The sequence below is a fragment of the Aedes aegypti genome, chromosome 2 (genome assembly GCF_002204515.2).
Source record: "Aedes aegypti strain LVP_AGWG chromosome 2, AaegL5.0 Primary Assembly, whole genome shotgun sequence".
NCBI lineage: Eukaryota > Metazoa > Arthropoda > Insecta > Diptera > Culicidae > Aedes > Aedes aegypti.
This window is the reverse complement of record NC_035108.1, coordinates 14,558,223-14,573,399: the sequence shown is the minus strand read 5'-3', so window position 1 is coordinate 14,573,399 and position 15,177 is coordinate 14,558,223. Positions and strand designations below refer to the sequence as shown.

Here is a 15,177-nt window from a genome sequence, read left to right as displayed (position 1 = left end):
TGAATTTATAAAATCTTTCCTGTTCACTAAACCTTCTCATGCATCAATAGGTTGTTTCAAGGAACGTTTGGGATATTATAGGTGCTCCAAATTACCCTGGAGTTCAGAACTTCAGGTCTACACTTATTCCAGTATTTTTTCTTGCTAAACTGAGTAAAGATATATAGCTTACCAAGTTTACTGAACCTTGTCACGGATCAATAGGCTAATTCAAGGAACGTTTGGGGTATTCTAGGCCCTCCAAATTACCCTAGTGTTCGTAACTTCAGGTTTACATTTGTTTCAGTAATTTATCTCACTAAACTGAGTGAAGTTATATAATCTAACATGCTCACTAAACCATCTCATGGATTAATATGCTCTTTCAAGGAACGTTTGGGATATTCCAGGCCCTCCAAATTACCCTGGAGTTCAGAACTTCAGGTCTGCACTTGTTCAAGTAATTTATCTCGCTAAACTGAGTTAAGTTATAAAATCTAACATGTTCACTGAATTTTCTCACGGATCAATTAGCTGTTTCAAGGAACGTTTGGGGTATTCCGAGCCACCCAGATCACCCCGGAGTTCAGAAATTCAGATCTACAATTATTCTAGTAATTTTTCGTACTAAACGATGAAGTTATTTAATGTTCACTGAGCTTTCTCACGAATCAAAAAGATATTTCAAGGAACGTTTGGAGTATTCCAGGCCCTCCAAATTACCCTGGAGTTCAGAACTACAGGTCTTCCCTTGTTCCAGTAATTTTTCTTTCTAAACTGAGTGAAGTTATATAATCTACTATGTTGACTGAACCTTCTCATGGATCAATATGCTGTTTCAAGGAACGATTGAGGTATTGCAGATCCTTCAAAATTTCCCCAGGACTTCAGAACTTCAGGTCTACTATTTTTCCAGTAATATTTCCTTCTAAACTGAGTGAAGTTTCTTTTCTTTCTCACGGATCAATTAGCTATTTCAAGGAACGTTGGTGATATTCCAGGCCCTCCAATTTACCCTGGAGTTCAGAACTTCAGGTCTACCCTTGTTCCAGTAACTTTTCTCGCTAAAATGATCGAAGTTTTCCCTTTGGGGCCGGCACGGTCATTTATGACCGCAGTCGGAAAATGGCTGTATAAAAAGAACCAATGAATAAAATTTACTGTCTTCGGAAAAATCCTTGCAAATATACTTCCCTGTCAGGGAAAAATTTTAGGATGTATGCCTTAATGTCCTACTTGGTAACCTAGAACATCCTGAACATGCAGAAGTCTGTTAAATAGAATAATTAGATTAAAGGTAGCTTAAAATGCCTTTTGTAAATACAATTGATGTTCGTACTTGGTATTACATACCTATTATGTCAAGAAAAACGCTGCTTCACATGCCTTTTCATGTCATGGCAAAGAGTTTACCAAGTGCTTAACTGACAATAAGGCAATCCAGGAGACAGCTGTGATCAGCTAAATTTTTTTGTTTACCATGAATTTTTGACAATCATCGCTTGGGGAACAAAGGAGATTGGTAAGCACTGATGACGCTTAACGAAATTTCGGTAAGTTTAGTGTTCACTGTGCTTCACTTTGAGCTGTCAACCCAATCGCGAAGTGTCCTCATGGATAGTCTTATAGTCTACTCTGCCATCTGTTGCAAGAACTGCGCGAAGCACTGTCTGCCATGATGGATTTTTAGTTGACGTTTGCCTAACACGCACACTACTACACGAATTGTTTGTAAGTTTTGTTCGCATCATTCCGCAACGTGTACACTATCAAAAGTCAAAGCGGTCGAACACTAGCGCCTCTGGTGGAACGATCGCGTCGGTCAAATGAAATTCAAATTCATCGTTAAACGCATGTACCATGAGCTTCTCAAGAGTGTTACGTCTGTTTGTCTGTGACAGTACAGTAGTGACGCCTCTACACGGATAGTCGTGTTGCACGATTGCAAAAAAGGAGTAGAGCTCGAGATTTGTATGACGATTACCGGATCTTTTCGTAAAGGAAAGAGACTTCCTTGGGCACAGAGTATGGGCGCATGCCTGCCACACGATATATCCATGCAAAAAGGTCATTAGCTGAGAAAGATCTCAGGTAATAAATTTGGAAGTGCTAAACTAACACTAAGCTGAGAAGCCAGCTTCCTCCCAGTGGGAACGATATGCCAAGAAAAAAGAAGAAGATTCGTCGACAAACACATATATTCAAAACGTGTTTCTACTCGTTTACGCATTTAGACTCTACTGACGTTTTCACAAATTGTTCTCAAACAAAAGGTGAAAAGCAGGGGGGTTGAAAATAGTATATTTTTACGTGACATAATTTATGGATGCTTCCCAATAGATGTCGCTAATTATGACTGGAAACTTTGTCGAATACACCATGTTTAGGAAGTGCTTCGTTTCGTGGTTATCAATTTATTACCACTAAATCCTGACTCTCATCGCATTGTAGATCTTATGTACTGAACATCCCGACAAGTTAGATAATCTAGAACATTCGAAATGATCTGATAATATTTGCTGAACACTCAGAAGGTTCAGAATATACGGTAGATTACAGTTCATCACCTTGTATGATGAACAAGGTTGTTATTACAAGCATAGACTTCAAGTTATGAACTCAAGAGCAGTTTGGAAGACCCAGCACCTCCCAAAAAATATTTGTCATCATTTCTTGTTACGTTTAGCATTTTGAGCACCAAAACTATTGAAAGGCGTTCAAAAAACTGTATAATAGTTCTTGGAAAAAATCAGGCCCCAAAGGGTTAAACTTTGAAACTCAACTATTTCAGTTAGTGGAATTCTGAAGATTCTGAAGATTATTGCAAAAGAACAGTAAGTCATTTACTTGTAATACAAGTTTATTTTCTCATTATGGTTTTACTGGTGACGCTTGGGCAGGATAGGCGTAATGACCAACAAACAGTGGGAAGTGGACCGATTTTTTCAAAATGGCAAACACGAACGGACGATCAGCTAGGAAAGATAGTGGGGCACTCCTTGTCACCATTGTGAATTCTGAAGAAAAGCATCAAAGTTAGATTCAAATTATCCCTTAAAAAACGCACATTTGACTTACTGTCCACGGCAGCTGCCCGAACACCTCGCTCGTCAACCTGAACCGTTACACTTTGCTTCACCTTGTCTAGAGTGAGTTTTTCCTGTTTGAAAATTTGGAACCTACTCCACTGGAACGGTGCGTTTAGGTGCAGTTTCTTCAAGACCGCGTTCCCATTTACACTGGTTGATACTGTGAATCGGGGCATTTTCACGGAGATTCTTGTCGGCACCAGGCTGTCGTAAAGCTTGGCGAAAGTCTGGTGATCTAATTTGGCCACCATATCTGTCATATTGCCATCCCTGTCCAGAGGCATCATCATCATGAACGAATAGTCACTACCCCTCTCGAACGGCAATTCGATTGCTTGCATTTTCAAATCGCCATTCATGGCCACCGGAAGCAACGTCTGGTCCAAGTTCATGAAGTTGGTCATGTAAAGTTTCCCAGTTGTGTAGGCGTTGAACATCTCCATTTTGGACGAATTCACACTGAACTTATTTTCCCACTGGCAAGCGAAAGCAGTTGCACTCAACAAAATCATCCGAGTGTCCGGAAGCAGTTCATTGTTCATCAAAACGGCGCTAACCATACCGGAAGTCACGTTTTTAGCCCAACGATTTGCCAAATTTGGGATGGACTTGATGTTTGCGATGGGATGTCGCTCGGCTGGGGTGTTAAAATTGGCCATAGTCGCCAGAAACTTGGGATCCAGGGCTTCCGTTCCAAAGACAACGAGTTTCGTTCCGTACGTGAAGTGTTTGTTCTTCTGCAGCACCATCAACTTGCGACGGTTTTGTTCAGAAGCTCTGGCAATGGAACTGGGAAGGTGTAGCTTTTCGGTCATCTGCTTCAAAGTGTAGCCATCGGTGACGGAATTTGCCAGCATGGTCATCCCGAGCTGGACGGAGAAGGGTGATGTGGCTAGATTTCGACGCTCGTCGAATGAGGCCTGGGGAAAATAATTTGAAGTATTTCACGAAACGTGTTTGATTATACCAACCTTGAAAAAGTCCCAAATGAATTCACTTGAGAACAGTTGTGATTCAAATCCAGCAACAGCAACTGCTGCAAATGTGACGGCACTAAATACTGTTACAATTATACGAATCATTTTGAGTTGCATTACAAATAGAATTAGTGCACCCCTATTTATATTATTATTCGCTCGTACCTTTCATGTGTTGTGCTCTAATTAAGATTGGGTTTATGGCCATATGGTTTCATGGATAATTTTTATAAACATCATGTTCTACTGCTGCAGGAGGCCCATAGCGGAAAATGCGCAGGTATTCAGCAAGACCAAGTTAACAAAGTGGGTTCGAATCCCATCGGTCGAGTATATATTTGTAAAGAAAATTTCCTCGACTTCTCAGGGCGTAGAGTATTTTCAGTATTTACACCTACAGTCAGTGACATAAGTTAGTAACAAAATGCTGGTTTTCCATGCAAAATGCCCAATTTTGGGGTGCTGTATCTCAGCTTCTGGTAGTCCGAATTTGGATGACGAACTACAAATAACTTGAAGTTTTGCCTGTACGGGAATTATTACGTTGCAGTCATTTTACATAGAGTTCCAGAGGGTTGTTCAAAGACAAAAGTAAGTAACCAAGAGACTTTTTAATTTAATTCGAAAACGGTAAGTTGTGGGTTATTGGTCTATTCCACAACGTTGTTCAATTTTAGAAGTCACACAAATTTGCAGAACACACCAACTTTCCACCACTTACCGTTTTCGAATTAAATTAACATGTCTCTTGGTTACTTACTTTTGTCTTTGAACAACCTTTGAAACTCTATGTAAAATGACTGCAACGTACTAATTCCCTTACAGGCAAAACTTCAAGTTATTTATAGTTCTTCATCCAAATTTCAGCCAATTCGGACTACCAGAAGCTGAGATACAGCACCCAAAACTTGGGCATTTTGTATGGGAAAACAGCATTTGGTTACTAACTTATGTCACTGACTGTATCATACAAAAATTGGCGAAGAAAGCTCTCAGTGGACAACAGCTGTGGAAGTGCTCATAACACTACTAGGTTGAGAAGCAGTCTCTGTCCAAGAGTTGAGCTGTAACGCCACAAAGAAAGAAAATAATTCTACTGCTGTGTATTGCTTTTAATAAGTATAGTGGGACTTTCACGAAACTTAGGGTTGATTGCCAATGATTGCACACTTGCCAATATTCCAGAAATATTATATGTTATGCAATGATTCATACTGCATTCCAACTACTAGCTACTATGTTTCTCAACACGAAGTATGAACTATGAACCTACTCATCAGGCCATTACAGAGCCCCTGGCACATGTTCAGCCAGTGTATTTTTTGCATCATATCCGTTCAATGACCAAAAAATGCAGTTTCATGGCTCAATCTTCATGAATTATGGATAACATACCTATTGAACTAATATGAAATGCATAAAAACTTATTGGGCAATTCTTCAATGGTGCAGTTCGCGGTAGGATTTCTCTGGACAAGTTTTTTAGATGCTTCCCACGATCCTTAGCAAATTTTTAATTTGCAAATTTATTTAATTTTCATTAGGGTCAGTTTTATATAGAAATATTCACTGCAGTTAGAAATGTCGGTGCTAATCAATCCACTGGTGCTATGCCTACATGTCAGCTTTGAATGTTTAAGGTGAAGATGAATCGAAGCCAAACCTCACATTTTCAAGAGCACAAATCTGGAGAACTAAACATCCGTTCAAGCTGAAAACTTAATCGATTGGTCACCACCAACCTGTGACCAATCGATTAAGTTTTCAGCTCAAACCGCTGTCTGGTTCTCTAGATTTGTGCTCCTGAAAATTTGAGGTGTGGCTTCGATGCATATTCACCTTAATATGTTGTGTAAGCTTTAGTATAAACTTCTATTTTTGATATCATACAGCATAGCAAGTATAGTGTTTTGCTCAGAAAACCATTTATTATCAAATAATGTGCTTATTTCAAGGGAAATTGCCTACATTTAGGTGTATTAGGCAGACATTCAAAGTTTTATTTTACAATAAAATAAACATATATTCGAGTTGTAAGAATTTTAATATCATATTCTGATTTAGGAGACCCAAATTTAAAAGATAGAGATTTCTTTTTATTCTCAAACCTACTTCGTTATATGGTGATCAATTTCGCCACAGTGTGTTATTTTATTTTTTTGATATTAAGACTATTTTTATTATATCTTGAATATTATTTCATGATAAGTCGATTACATAAACTGATCTTTATTAATAGAGTACTTGTTTAGTTTTTTTTTTGACAATACTCGAATTAAGAAGGACAACACAGCACAAAGTTGTAAAACAGTGACCAATTTGCCCCCGGATTACGGGGATAGCAGTATACGAACAAAGTCATTTATTTGTAAAAATTGCATCACTCCTGCTCCAGGCTTTACTTTGCTCATCTTGATCTGATAGATGGGGCAAATTCGCACGCTCACAACAATTATGAGCAGTGCTGTAAACATTCGACACTTTGCGCGACGTTCGTTTCATTGCCATGGTAAGCAGTCACAAGACGAGCTTTAGAACGAACGTCGACAAACACAGAAAAGTGTCAATTGAATGTCGCCTGACATGAATACATTTGCATAAATCATAAGTTTTACATATAATTCAGCAATCGGATCATAAACAACATGAATAGTTTGACCCTGAGAGAGAGGAGACAGTTCACTGACGACTGTTGATATGTTTTCTTGCCTTCTTTGATTTGTTTCTTTAATTGTTGGGTTGTGCACAACGGTCAGAAGAACTTATTTTGGCCAAAATCATATTCACTCCTTGTTGTACGCTATGGAACGGATATGAATATAAAAAAAAAAAACAACATCAGTTCGCCAACACACAACTATATTTGGGTATTTAACTTTTTTAAAAGTGAAATCATCGAAAAACACCTAGAAATTTTAATTACGTTTGCTTGAAATCTGACGGTTTTTCACGTTATGCCCTTCGAATGTGTGGGTTTTCCAGTGACAGTTGGTGACAGGTTCCCTACTCATGGGAGCTCAGTGGTTATCACGCTCAATGGTGTGGATGCTCTAGTGCAAATGTAGTTGTGGAACTCAGAGGAAAATAGTTTGCACTCTGTCTCAAAAAACACCAAGATTTTTTTTTTCTATCTTTATTAACGAGATTTTTAGCCCTGGGCTAGTTCATCTCGGGACCAACGGCTTTACTTCCCTTCCGAAGGAAGTCGTCACTGAAATTTTTAGTGACTATCTCGGAGATGGGATTCGATCCCAGGTCTTCGGCGTGAGAGGCGTGTGTTCTAACCACTACACCAGGTCCGTCCCCAACACCAAGATTCTGGGTAAACAAATTTCAAATTGGGTAGTATTTCCATATGCAGGGCCGCATTTACGGGGGAGCCGAGGGGGCCATGCAACCGATACCATCACAAGGACCTTTTCCATGTGAGGTTGGGAAAAGTGCCATCCTGCTTTAATTTTAAAATCATTTTCATGGTTGCATACATTTTTGAAATTTGACATTAAGCGAATGGCTGGAGATGCTAGTATTAGAAAGTCAGCAGAAATTAATAACGCCAAACAATTTTTTTCGACTGGGCTGTGTCGCAAAAGGTGGAAGACCAATTTAAAAAAGATTGGGAATTTATCTATGCAACTGAAAATGACTATTCAGAGGCTGAATAATTTCTTCAGGAAAGATTTTCTAACCTTGTTCCAATTCCTGGAACAAAAAAATATCATTCATTTATACCAAGAGACGAACGAAGCATTTTTGCGAGTGAATTCTCAGATGCACATGAAAACCAAGAAAATACAGCATGCTTTGTTCTTAATAATACAAAGAAACGAAAATCTTCTGGTGTTAGCAACCAAAGACAATCTTCCCGGTTGAAAAAATAGATGGTATTGAGATGAAAATGTAAGTTATATACTGAATAATTGAATAAATAAAATTAAATAAATAATAATAATCTTATTTGTTCCATAGAAAAGAAAGAATCCCTTTTCAGTGTAATGAAAAATTGAGGCAGACAGTTTTCTCAAAAATATATTTTTGAAAGTTTTTCACTAATTGGAACATAGTTTTTCCGGCTTTTCTTTACGAATTTTCTCAACGGTGGAAAATTTTGTGGAAAACTGTTTCCAGTTAATATTTTTTTTTTATTTCTGAGAAAATTTTCTTTCATTTTCATAAAAAAACTTTGTTTCTACGTTCCTTCTTTCTTGAGTTATGATTTTTCAAAGAAAAGGCTCAAAATGGCACATTTGCACATTTTTTACAAAATTGGCCATAACTCAAAAACGAAAAAAAAGTACGTTTCAAAAATTTCAGCGATTAAAGTTTATAAAATTATCTTCAAAAAAATATTTTTTGAAAATTTTCCACGAGTTAGAGCATAGTTTTTCCAGCTTTTCTTTACGAATTTTCTCAACGGTGGACAATTTTGTGGAAAACTTTTTCCGGTTAATATTTTTTTTATTTCCGAGAAAATTTGCTTTCATTTTCATAAAAAAACTGTGTTTCTATGATGCTTCGTTCTTGAGTTATGATTTTTCAAAGTAAGTAGTGTCAGGGGAAAACAAAAAAAAAATTCCAACTGTGTTTTCCGGAAAAATAGGCGACCCTGAATTTTTCTCAATTTTTTTTATTCATATATTGGCAGGGCTGTGGAAAAAGTTTCATGAAAATTGGAGACCTTTCGGCCCAAACCCGTACGGAAATAAAAAAAAAAATCCCCATGTGTTTGTTATGAGAATTGACAGTACATTGCTTTCGTTTGCGATGGTAAAACAAACAGAATTGCTGACAAATATTCTCAGATTAGCAGCCAGTCTAGGGCTGAAAATCTCTTAAATTGAGATAAGAATATAAACAATAATGTTGACGAATATACACTTCCTTTTTAAATTGATAGTGCAAAAGTGCAAATTAATCCATACAAACATCGAAAGGTTTTATTCATTACGAATCTACCTGTGAAAGATTGATCGTGTGATCGTAAATTTTGCTCAGCGATCTCAATAAGTGCTATAATGTTCAGTTTTACCATAGTTTTATTAGAGTTGTACGGAATTCTATACTAACTCATAAAACAAATACATTTAATCAGCTTAAAAATGTGACTCAGTAACTTTACGATTTTTCTAGTTTAAAAACGAAATTATACGAAACTTTAACAAAAATATCAGGTGAATCATAAAAGTCTTCGATTACACCAAAAAAGGAGCCAAAAACGGTGAACTTTATTGCATACAGATTTGTTTGCTATTTATATCCAGCAGATCTCAAGTACTATGTTTTCTATAGCTCTGTTGTGTTCTAAACTTAGAAAAGCGCCAGCTCGAACGACTTTTGATGCTAATCTTCCATCAAAAGGCGTTCGAGTTGGCGCTATAATTGAATTAGAAAAGTCTAAATCATGAAGTTTGAGCCGCCGCATGCCTAGTTTTGGTGCTAAAACTTAGTGGTCCCATATTACGGGTTTTCCGGTGGTCCTTTCGGTGCTCCAAAAGAACCAGAATAACCATCAATTCATTATTTTGGCAAAATACATTCAAACATAATAAATCGTTATGAGTTAGACACAATTCATTTGGTTTTTTGACATCAATCCGAGTAATTTCATCGAATTGTCCAGATTGGCTACCTTCCGGGCCTCCAGGAACCGATTCCGCATGGACCATACTTAACCGAGTTTTTCAAGGGATGTGTACCGGTAATTGATTCCTTATTATTGATAAATTTTATTACAAAATATCCATCAACCGAATAGTACCGATGTGAATTACATACACAAAGCTGCGATGGAAACTTACTTTTCGGATGTTCCGGGTTTCCGGAACCAGGTATGAATAACTAAATGATTTGAGAATCTCTATTCCCAGTCCACGTAAATCTCTATTCAACAATATGAGGACGCTTCAGACTACTTGTTTAGTTGCGAAACTACAGGTTGTCGAAGTAAGGGTCTCTAAAGGGACTTATTTTTTCAGATGTAGCAGGTTCCCGGTGGCCACAGTGACGCAATTCCGGATCTGCGGATAGGTTTCCGAAAATGGACATGTGTGCCTTTCATTTCAGCCCAACAGTACTAATTTCGGTCAACACACTGACCCTATGTCACAATTTGTAACTTTTATTTTATGGAAGCTCCCTAAGAGGCCATTCAAAACTTTTGTTTCCGCAAAAATAAATGTTCCCACAAAAAATACCCAATTGCCAGAAAACGTCAAATTGCTAGGTTATTTTAATCAAAAGTTACAATGATTTGAATTTTGAAATGGGTCGAAAACGACCCAAGGTCTTTACTAAGGCTAAGCTATATCCCAAACAACGTAAACAAATGAAAAAAAAAAATGTTCTAGACCCCCGACCGATTATTTTTGTTTTGGTTGCATATGAAAGGGGAGAATCATGGCTTTATTGTGTCAAAATTTCAGACATGCCGATTTTTTTGTTTTGAAATTGCTCTACGAAACACACCATGGCCATGGATCGGGTGAATTTTCATAACATCGTTAACGAGGTTTTATCAAACTAGTTGATGTAACACCAAGTTATGATAATTTTTATGAATACACACGCCAATTATCTAGTTAGGAATGCATTCAGGGACCGAAAAAAATCCCTGAAGAAAACTGGGGAGAAATCTTTCAAGGAATTTACCTGAAATTCAATTAGAATGTCATCAGTGTAGTAGGCTAAGAAATAAATTATAATCATAGCAAGCTGGTGGGAAATAAACGCTCTCTTTCGATACCGACATTCAAGTAGTCAACACGTGTTTTACTGAGTTCCTACATTGGCATACGAGTGATTGGGATATTTTTTTCTGGAGCATCGGCGGAAGTCAAACGTGGACATTAGTACCATTTTGGAAAAATGACATCGGTAAAGTATAGATTTCAATTTTGTGTGATGGATAAATGAGAAAAAGTGCATTCGTGAACGCAAGAAGTGAACTGAAAATGGGATATTTATTCCTATCGTCAAATCCATCGAGAAAATGGAAAATCTATTTTTCATAGGAAAGACGATAGGAAAATATTCCAGTTAGTTTCCATGAGCAACACAAACGGTGTGCGAACCTCGAGTTCCAGCCCACCGGAGGAACAAGCGAAGGGGATTCCAGTTCGCTGTTTCAAAGGAATTATAGGAGGTTCAAAGAATCTCAGTCTTATTCCTGGAAGAAACGTAGGGAACTTTCCGGAAGTTCTAGTCCGTTTCTGCATTCAAGTATAGGGAATAAAGTTATTCCAGTCTGCTTGGAGTGAGAAAAAAAACCGGAAAATTGTTGTTATGGAAACAGCCTATGACTACTAGCTTGCGTTCACGTTATGTAAAAAGAAAACAAAAATAAATTTGAAAATCATCAGTCTGACAGATACATACATGTTGCTATAGTAACTAGGAAGCATTATTTTTGTTGTGACAACATATATGTTATGTTTCAGTTGAATTACAACATTACACCCACGGCATAAAAATTAACAAGGCAGTCTCTTTACTGATGTAAATATCAAGTTTCATTGTAAACATGTGACGTCACTCCTATCGTACCATATACCTTCCGGACCACTAGATCAATTTTTTCGCAAATTTGTTCGAGGTAGATAGGAATGACGTCGTCAAGTAGCTGTCAGTTTTCGGAATATATCACCTTCTTAATTTTAGTACACCGTGCATTACACCTTTTTGTGAATCTGGAGCTGGCCTCGTTAGTTCTCGTTGGGAAGAATGGAGAGACCAGTTTATTGCATACCTCGACCTGAAAGGAATATGTGACGTAGACGAAAAGCATAAAGCACTAATATGTTTTGGTAGACCTGACGTGAGGAAGATTGCCAAGGATGTGACGGTAAGCGGAAATATTTTGGACAATGCTTATCGTGCTGTACTGGAAGCACTCGACAATTACCAAATAATTTACGCAACTCAAACGGATGACAAACTGCAATCTAAGTATTTGGAGGTCGACTTTAGACGAAATGTTGAAAATCGGTCGCACGCATGAAACCGTCAATAAGCAGGTATATTAATAATTTGGTTATTTTTCACAGATTTTAAGAAAAAAAAATATTAGGTTCAAGAATTTCGCATCAATCCAACCGACAATTCCGAGCTAAACGTGATAGACGATTCCGTAAAACAAGCGAAACCCAGGCTGTCCTGCAGTCGTTGTTTGGGGAATCACCTGCCTACTGATTCAAAATGTCCAGCTCGTGGATCGCATTGTAACCGATGCAATAAAATGGGACATTATGCGCGCTGTTGCAGAGGTATGAAGAAACCGTTTCTACAACACCATTCGAAATCAATCAGCAGAAAGCGTCAAGCATACGAACAAATGCAGGAAGATCGTCGTGAACAAAAGCCGAAGTTTGTACGAGAAGTTGATGACGTCACCAAGACAGCGGAAATACGCGAGTTATTTCATTTGAATGGTAAGCGCACAACAGTCGTCTCCGTAGGTGGGGTCCAGCTCCGGTTTATCGTGGATACTGGGGCAGACGAGGACGTTTTGAGTATTGAAGATTGGAACACACTGTATTTGAGGCGTTTGCGATTAGAAAGGGAAGCGCTAAGGTTTTTCAAGCTTACGGATCAAGAAAGCCGTTGACCGTTCTAGGAGAAGTCGACGCGATGTTGAAAACAGCAGATGAATCTTTAAGAACCACATTGTTTGTGATTCAGGATGGTAAGCATTCGCTACTTTCCGGACGTAGCGCAGAAAAGCTCGGTGTAGTTAAATTTCTGAGATCGGTGAGTGAAGAGATTTTCCCGGTTATCAAAGGTAAGAATCTGTAACTGATTTAAAAATAGGATAGATTATTATATTGTAAATTCACTATGCAGATATGAGTGCAAGCATTAAAATAGATAAAACCGTACTCCCTGTTCGTCAGAGTTATCGCCGTATCCCAATTCCTCTAGAAGAAGTTACTATTCTGAAACTAAAGGAGTTGGAACGTCAAGATGTAATTGAACGAGTTTATGAGGCATCGGAATGGATATCGCCAATGCTCGTCAAGCGGAAAAGTTTGAATGATGTGCGAATTATTATTGACCTTCGTGAAGCCAACAAAGCCGTTGTAAGAGAAGTTCATCCCCTTCCTACAATGGAACAAATGATGGCTAAATTAAGGGGCAGTACAGTTTTTGGAAAACTTGATATTAAGCAAGCTTTCCACCAACTTTTATTACGAGAAGATTGTCGATATATCACAACTTTTATATCGCCTTTGGGTCTAATGCGTTACAAACGATTAGTATTTGGACTGTCGGCGGCACCAGAAATTTTCCAGAAATGTATGGAAACCATACTTGCACATTTTCCATGGTTGGTAATTTTCATTGACGACGTTCTGGTTCATGCTCCAAATAAGGAATCACTGAAACTAAGAATGAGTTTAGTGAAGAATCGTTTCAAGCAGTATGGTATTGTTTTGAACGAAAATAAGACGGTAGAATGTGCTACAGAGATAGATTTTCTTGGATATCAATTATCTGCTGAAGGTGTCAAAATCTCACCTGGAAAATTAGAAGCCATAAAGACATTTCGACTGCCAAAATCTGCCGAAGTTAGAAGTTTTTTGGGGCTAGCTACTTTCGTAAGTCGGCATATACCAAACTTCTCAACAATAAGTAGTCCTTTGAATGAATTAACAAGGAAAGGTACACCATTTGAATGGAAAGATTCACATCAAGAAGCTTTTGAAACATTGAAAGATTTGATGAGCAAATCTGAAACATTGGCGTTTTTCAACCCAAATCTAGAGACGTATGTAGAAACCGATGCGAGTCCAGTAGGGTTGGGTGCTGTCCTGTACCAGAAATCTGTAAACGGAACGTTTAACTTTATATGTTACGCCTCAAAGACTGAGGTAGAAAGACGCTACGCTCAAACAGAGAGAGAAGCTTTAGCATTAGTATGGGCTCCAGAGAAGTTCCATTACTATCTCTATGGAATGTCATTTTGGATAGTCACTGATCACAAACCTTTGGTTTCAATATTTGGCGATAGAATCAAACCATCAGCAAGAATCGAACGGTGGAAGATTAGATTAATGTCCTACGACTACAAAGTTCTCTATCGACCAGGCAAAACGAACATTGCAGACACTCTTTCGCGATTGTGTCAAGGAGAATCTGGTGATGCAGAAAGTTACGATGAAGAGTGCGAGAAAGTAATTCGTTTAGTCTCGACCGATGTATGTCCGGTTGCTATTTCACTTGAAGAAATTATCGAAGCCACTCAGCATGATATAGAGTTGACTGAATTGATGCGTTGGCTGCCATATCCGCCAAGACGTTGGCCAAGCACTCTTTCACGATATAGACCAATAGCTGATGATCTTTCCAGTGATGGTGATATTGTTCTGAAAAATAAGAAGATTATCATTCCACGAAAACTATATGATAAGATACTTAAACTAGGTCATGAGCCACATTTGGGAAACACAGCTATGAAAAAGCGGTTGAGAGAAAAAGTCTGGTGGGTACGAATGGACTCTATGGTAGAAGAATACGTCAGTTCATGCAATGGATGCCTTCTAGTTTCCGAATCGGCTACTGAACCGATGGTAAGGTCCCCATTACCTGACAAACCATGGAAAAAGCTGGCGTTGGATTTCACAGAAGTGACTAAAGGAATTCATTTGTTGGTAATTGTTGATTACTACTCAAGGTATCCCGAAGTTGAAATCATCACTTCTATGACTGCCAAATCTACGATATTCAAACTCCGTACAATATTTGCAAGATTTGGGTACCCTCACGAAATTGTGTGTGACAATGGGCCACCTTTTACATCAGACGAGTTCGTAAATTTTTGCACCGCTTTTGGTATTGTTCTTAAGCATTCGATCCCATACGCCCCGTTTCAAAATGGACTAGTAGAGAGACATAACAGAACTCTTCTGAAAACAGTCAAGATAAGCGTAGCAATGGGAAGAGACTGGAAGAACGACCTTTATGATTTTCTTCTGGCTTACCGGAATACACCACATACGGTCACAAACATTTCTTCAGCAAAACTCATGTTTGGTAGAAATTTGAAAGACAAAATACCTGACATGCTGACAAAGGAATTGGAAGAAAAGGATAATGTAACCCGCATAGATGATGTTCCGTACGGAACGTACGTGAGA

At 38.2% G+C, this 15,177-nt stretch overlaps 1 protein-coding gene across 1 annotated transcript; it reads right to left on the bottom strand.

The window, feature by feature from the left end:
• Window positions 1-2,818: 2,818 nt before the first annotated feature.
• On the bottom strand, window positions 2,819-4,175 carry LOC5575785 (serpin-ZXA). Its single transcript, XM_021844752.1, has 3 exons — window positions 4,040-4,175; window positions 3,058-3,988; window positions 2,819-2,996 (listed from the first exon to the last, which is right to left on the bottom strand). The coding sequence occupies exons 1-3, from the start codon at window positions 4,160-4,162 to the stop codon at window positions 2,851-2,853; spliced, it is 1,200 nt and encodes a 399-aa protein (XP_021700444.1). The 5' UTR covers window positions 4,163-4,175; the 3' UTR covers window positions 2,819-2,850.
• Window positions 4,176-15,177: the final 11,002 nt, after the last annotated feature.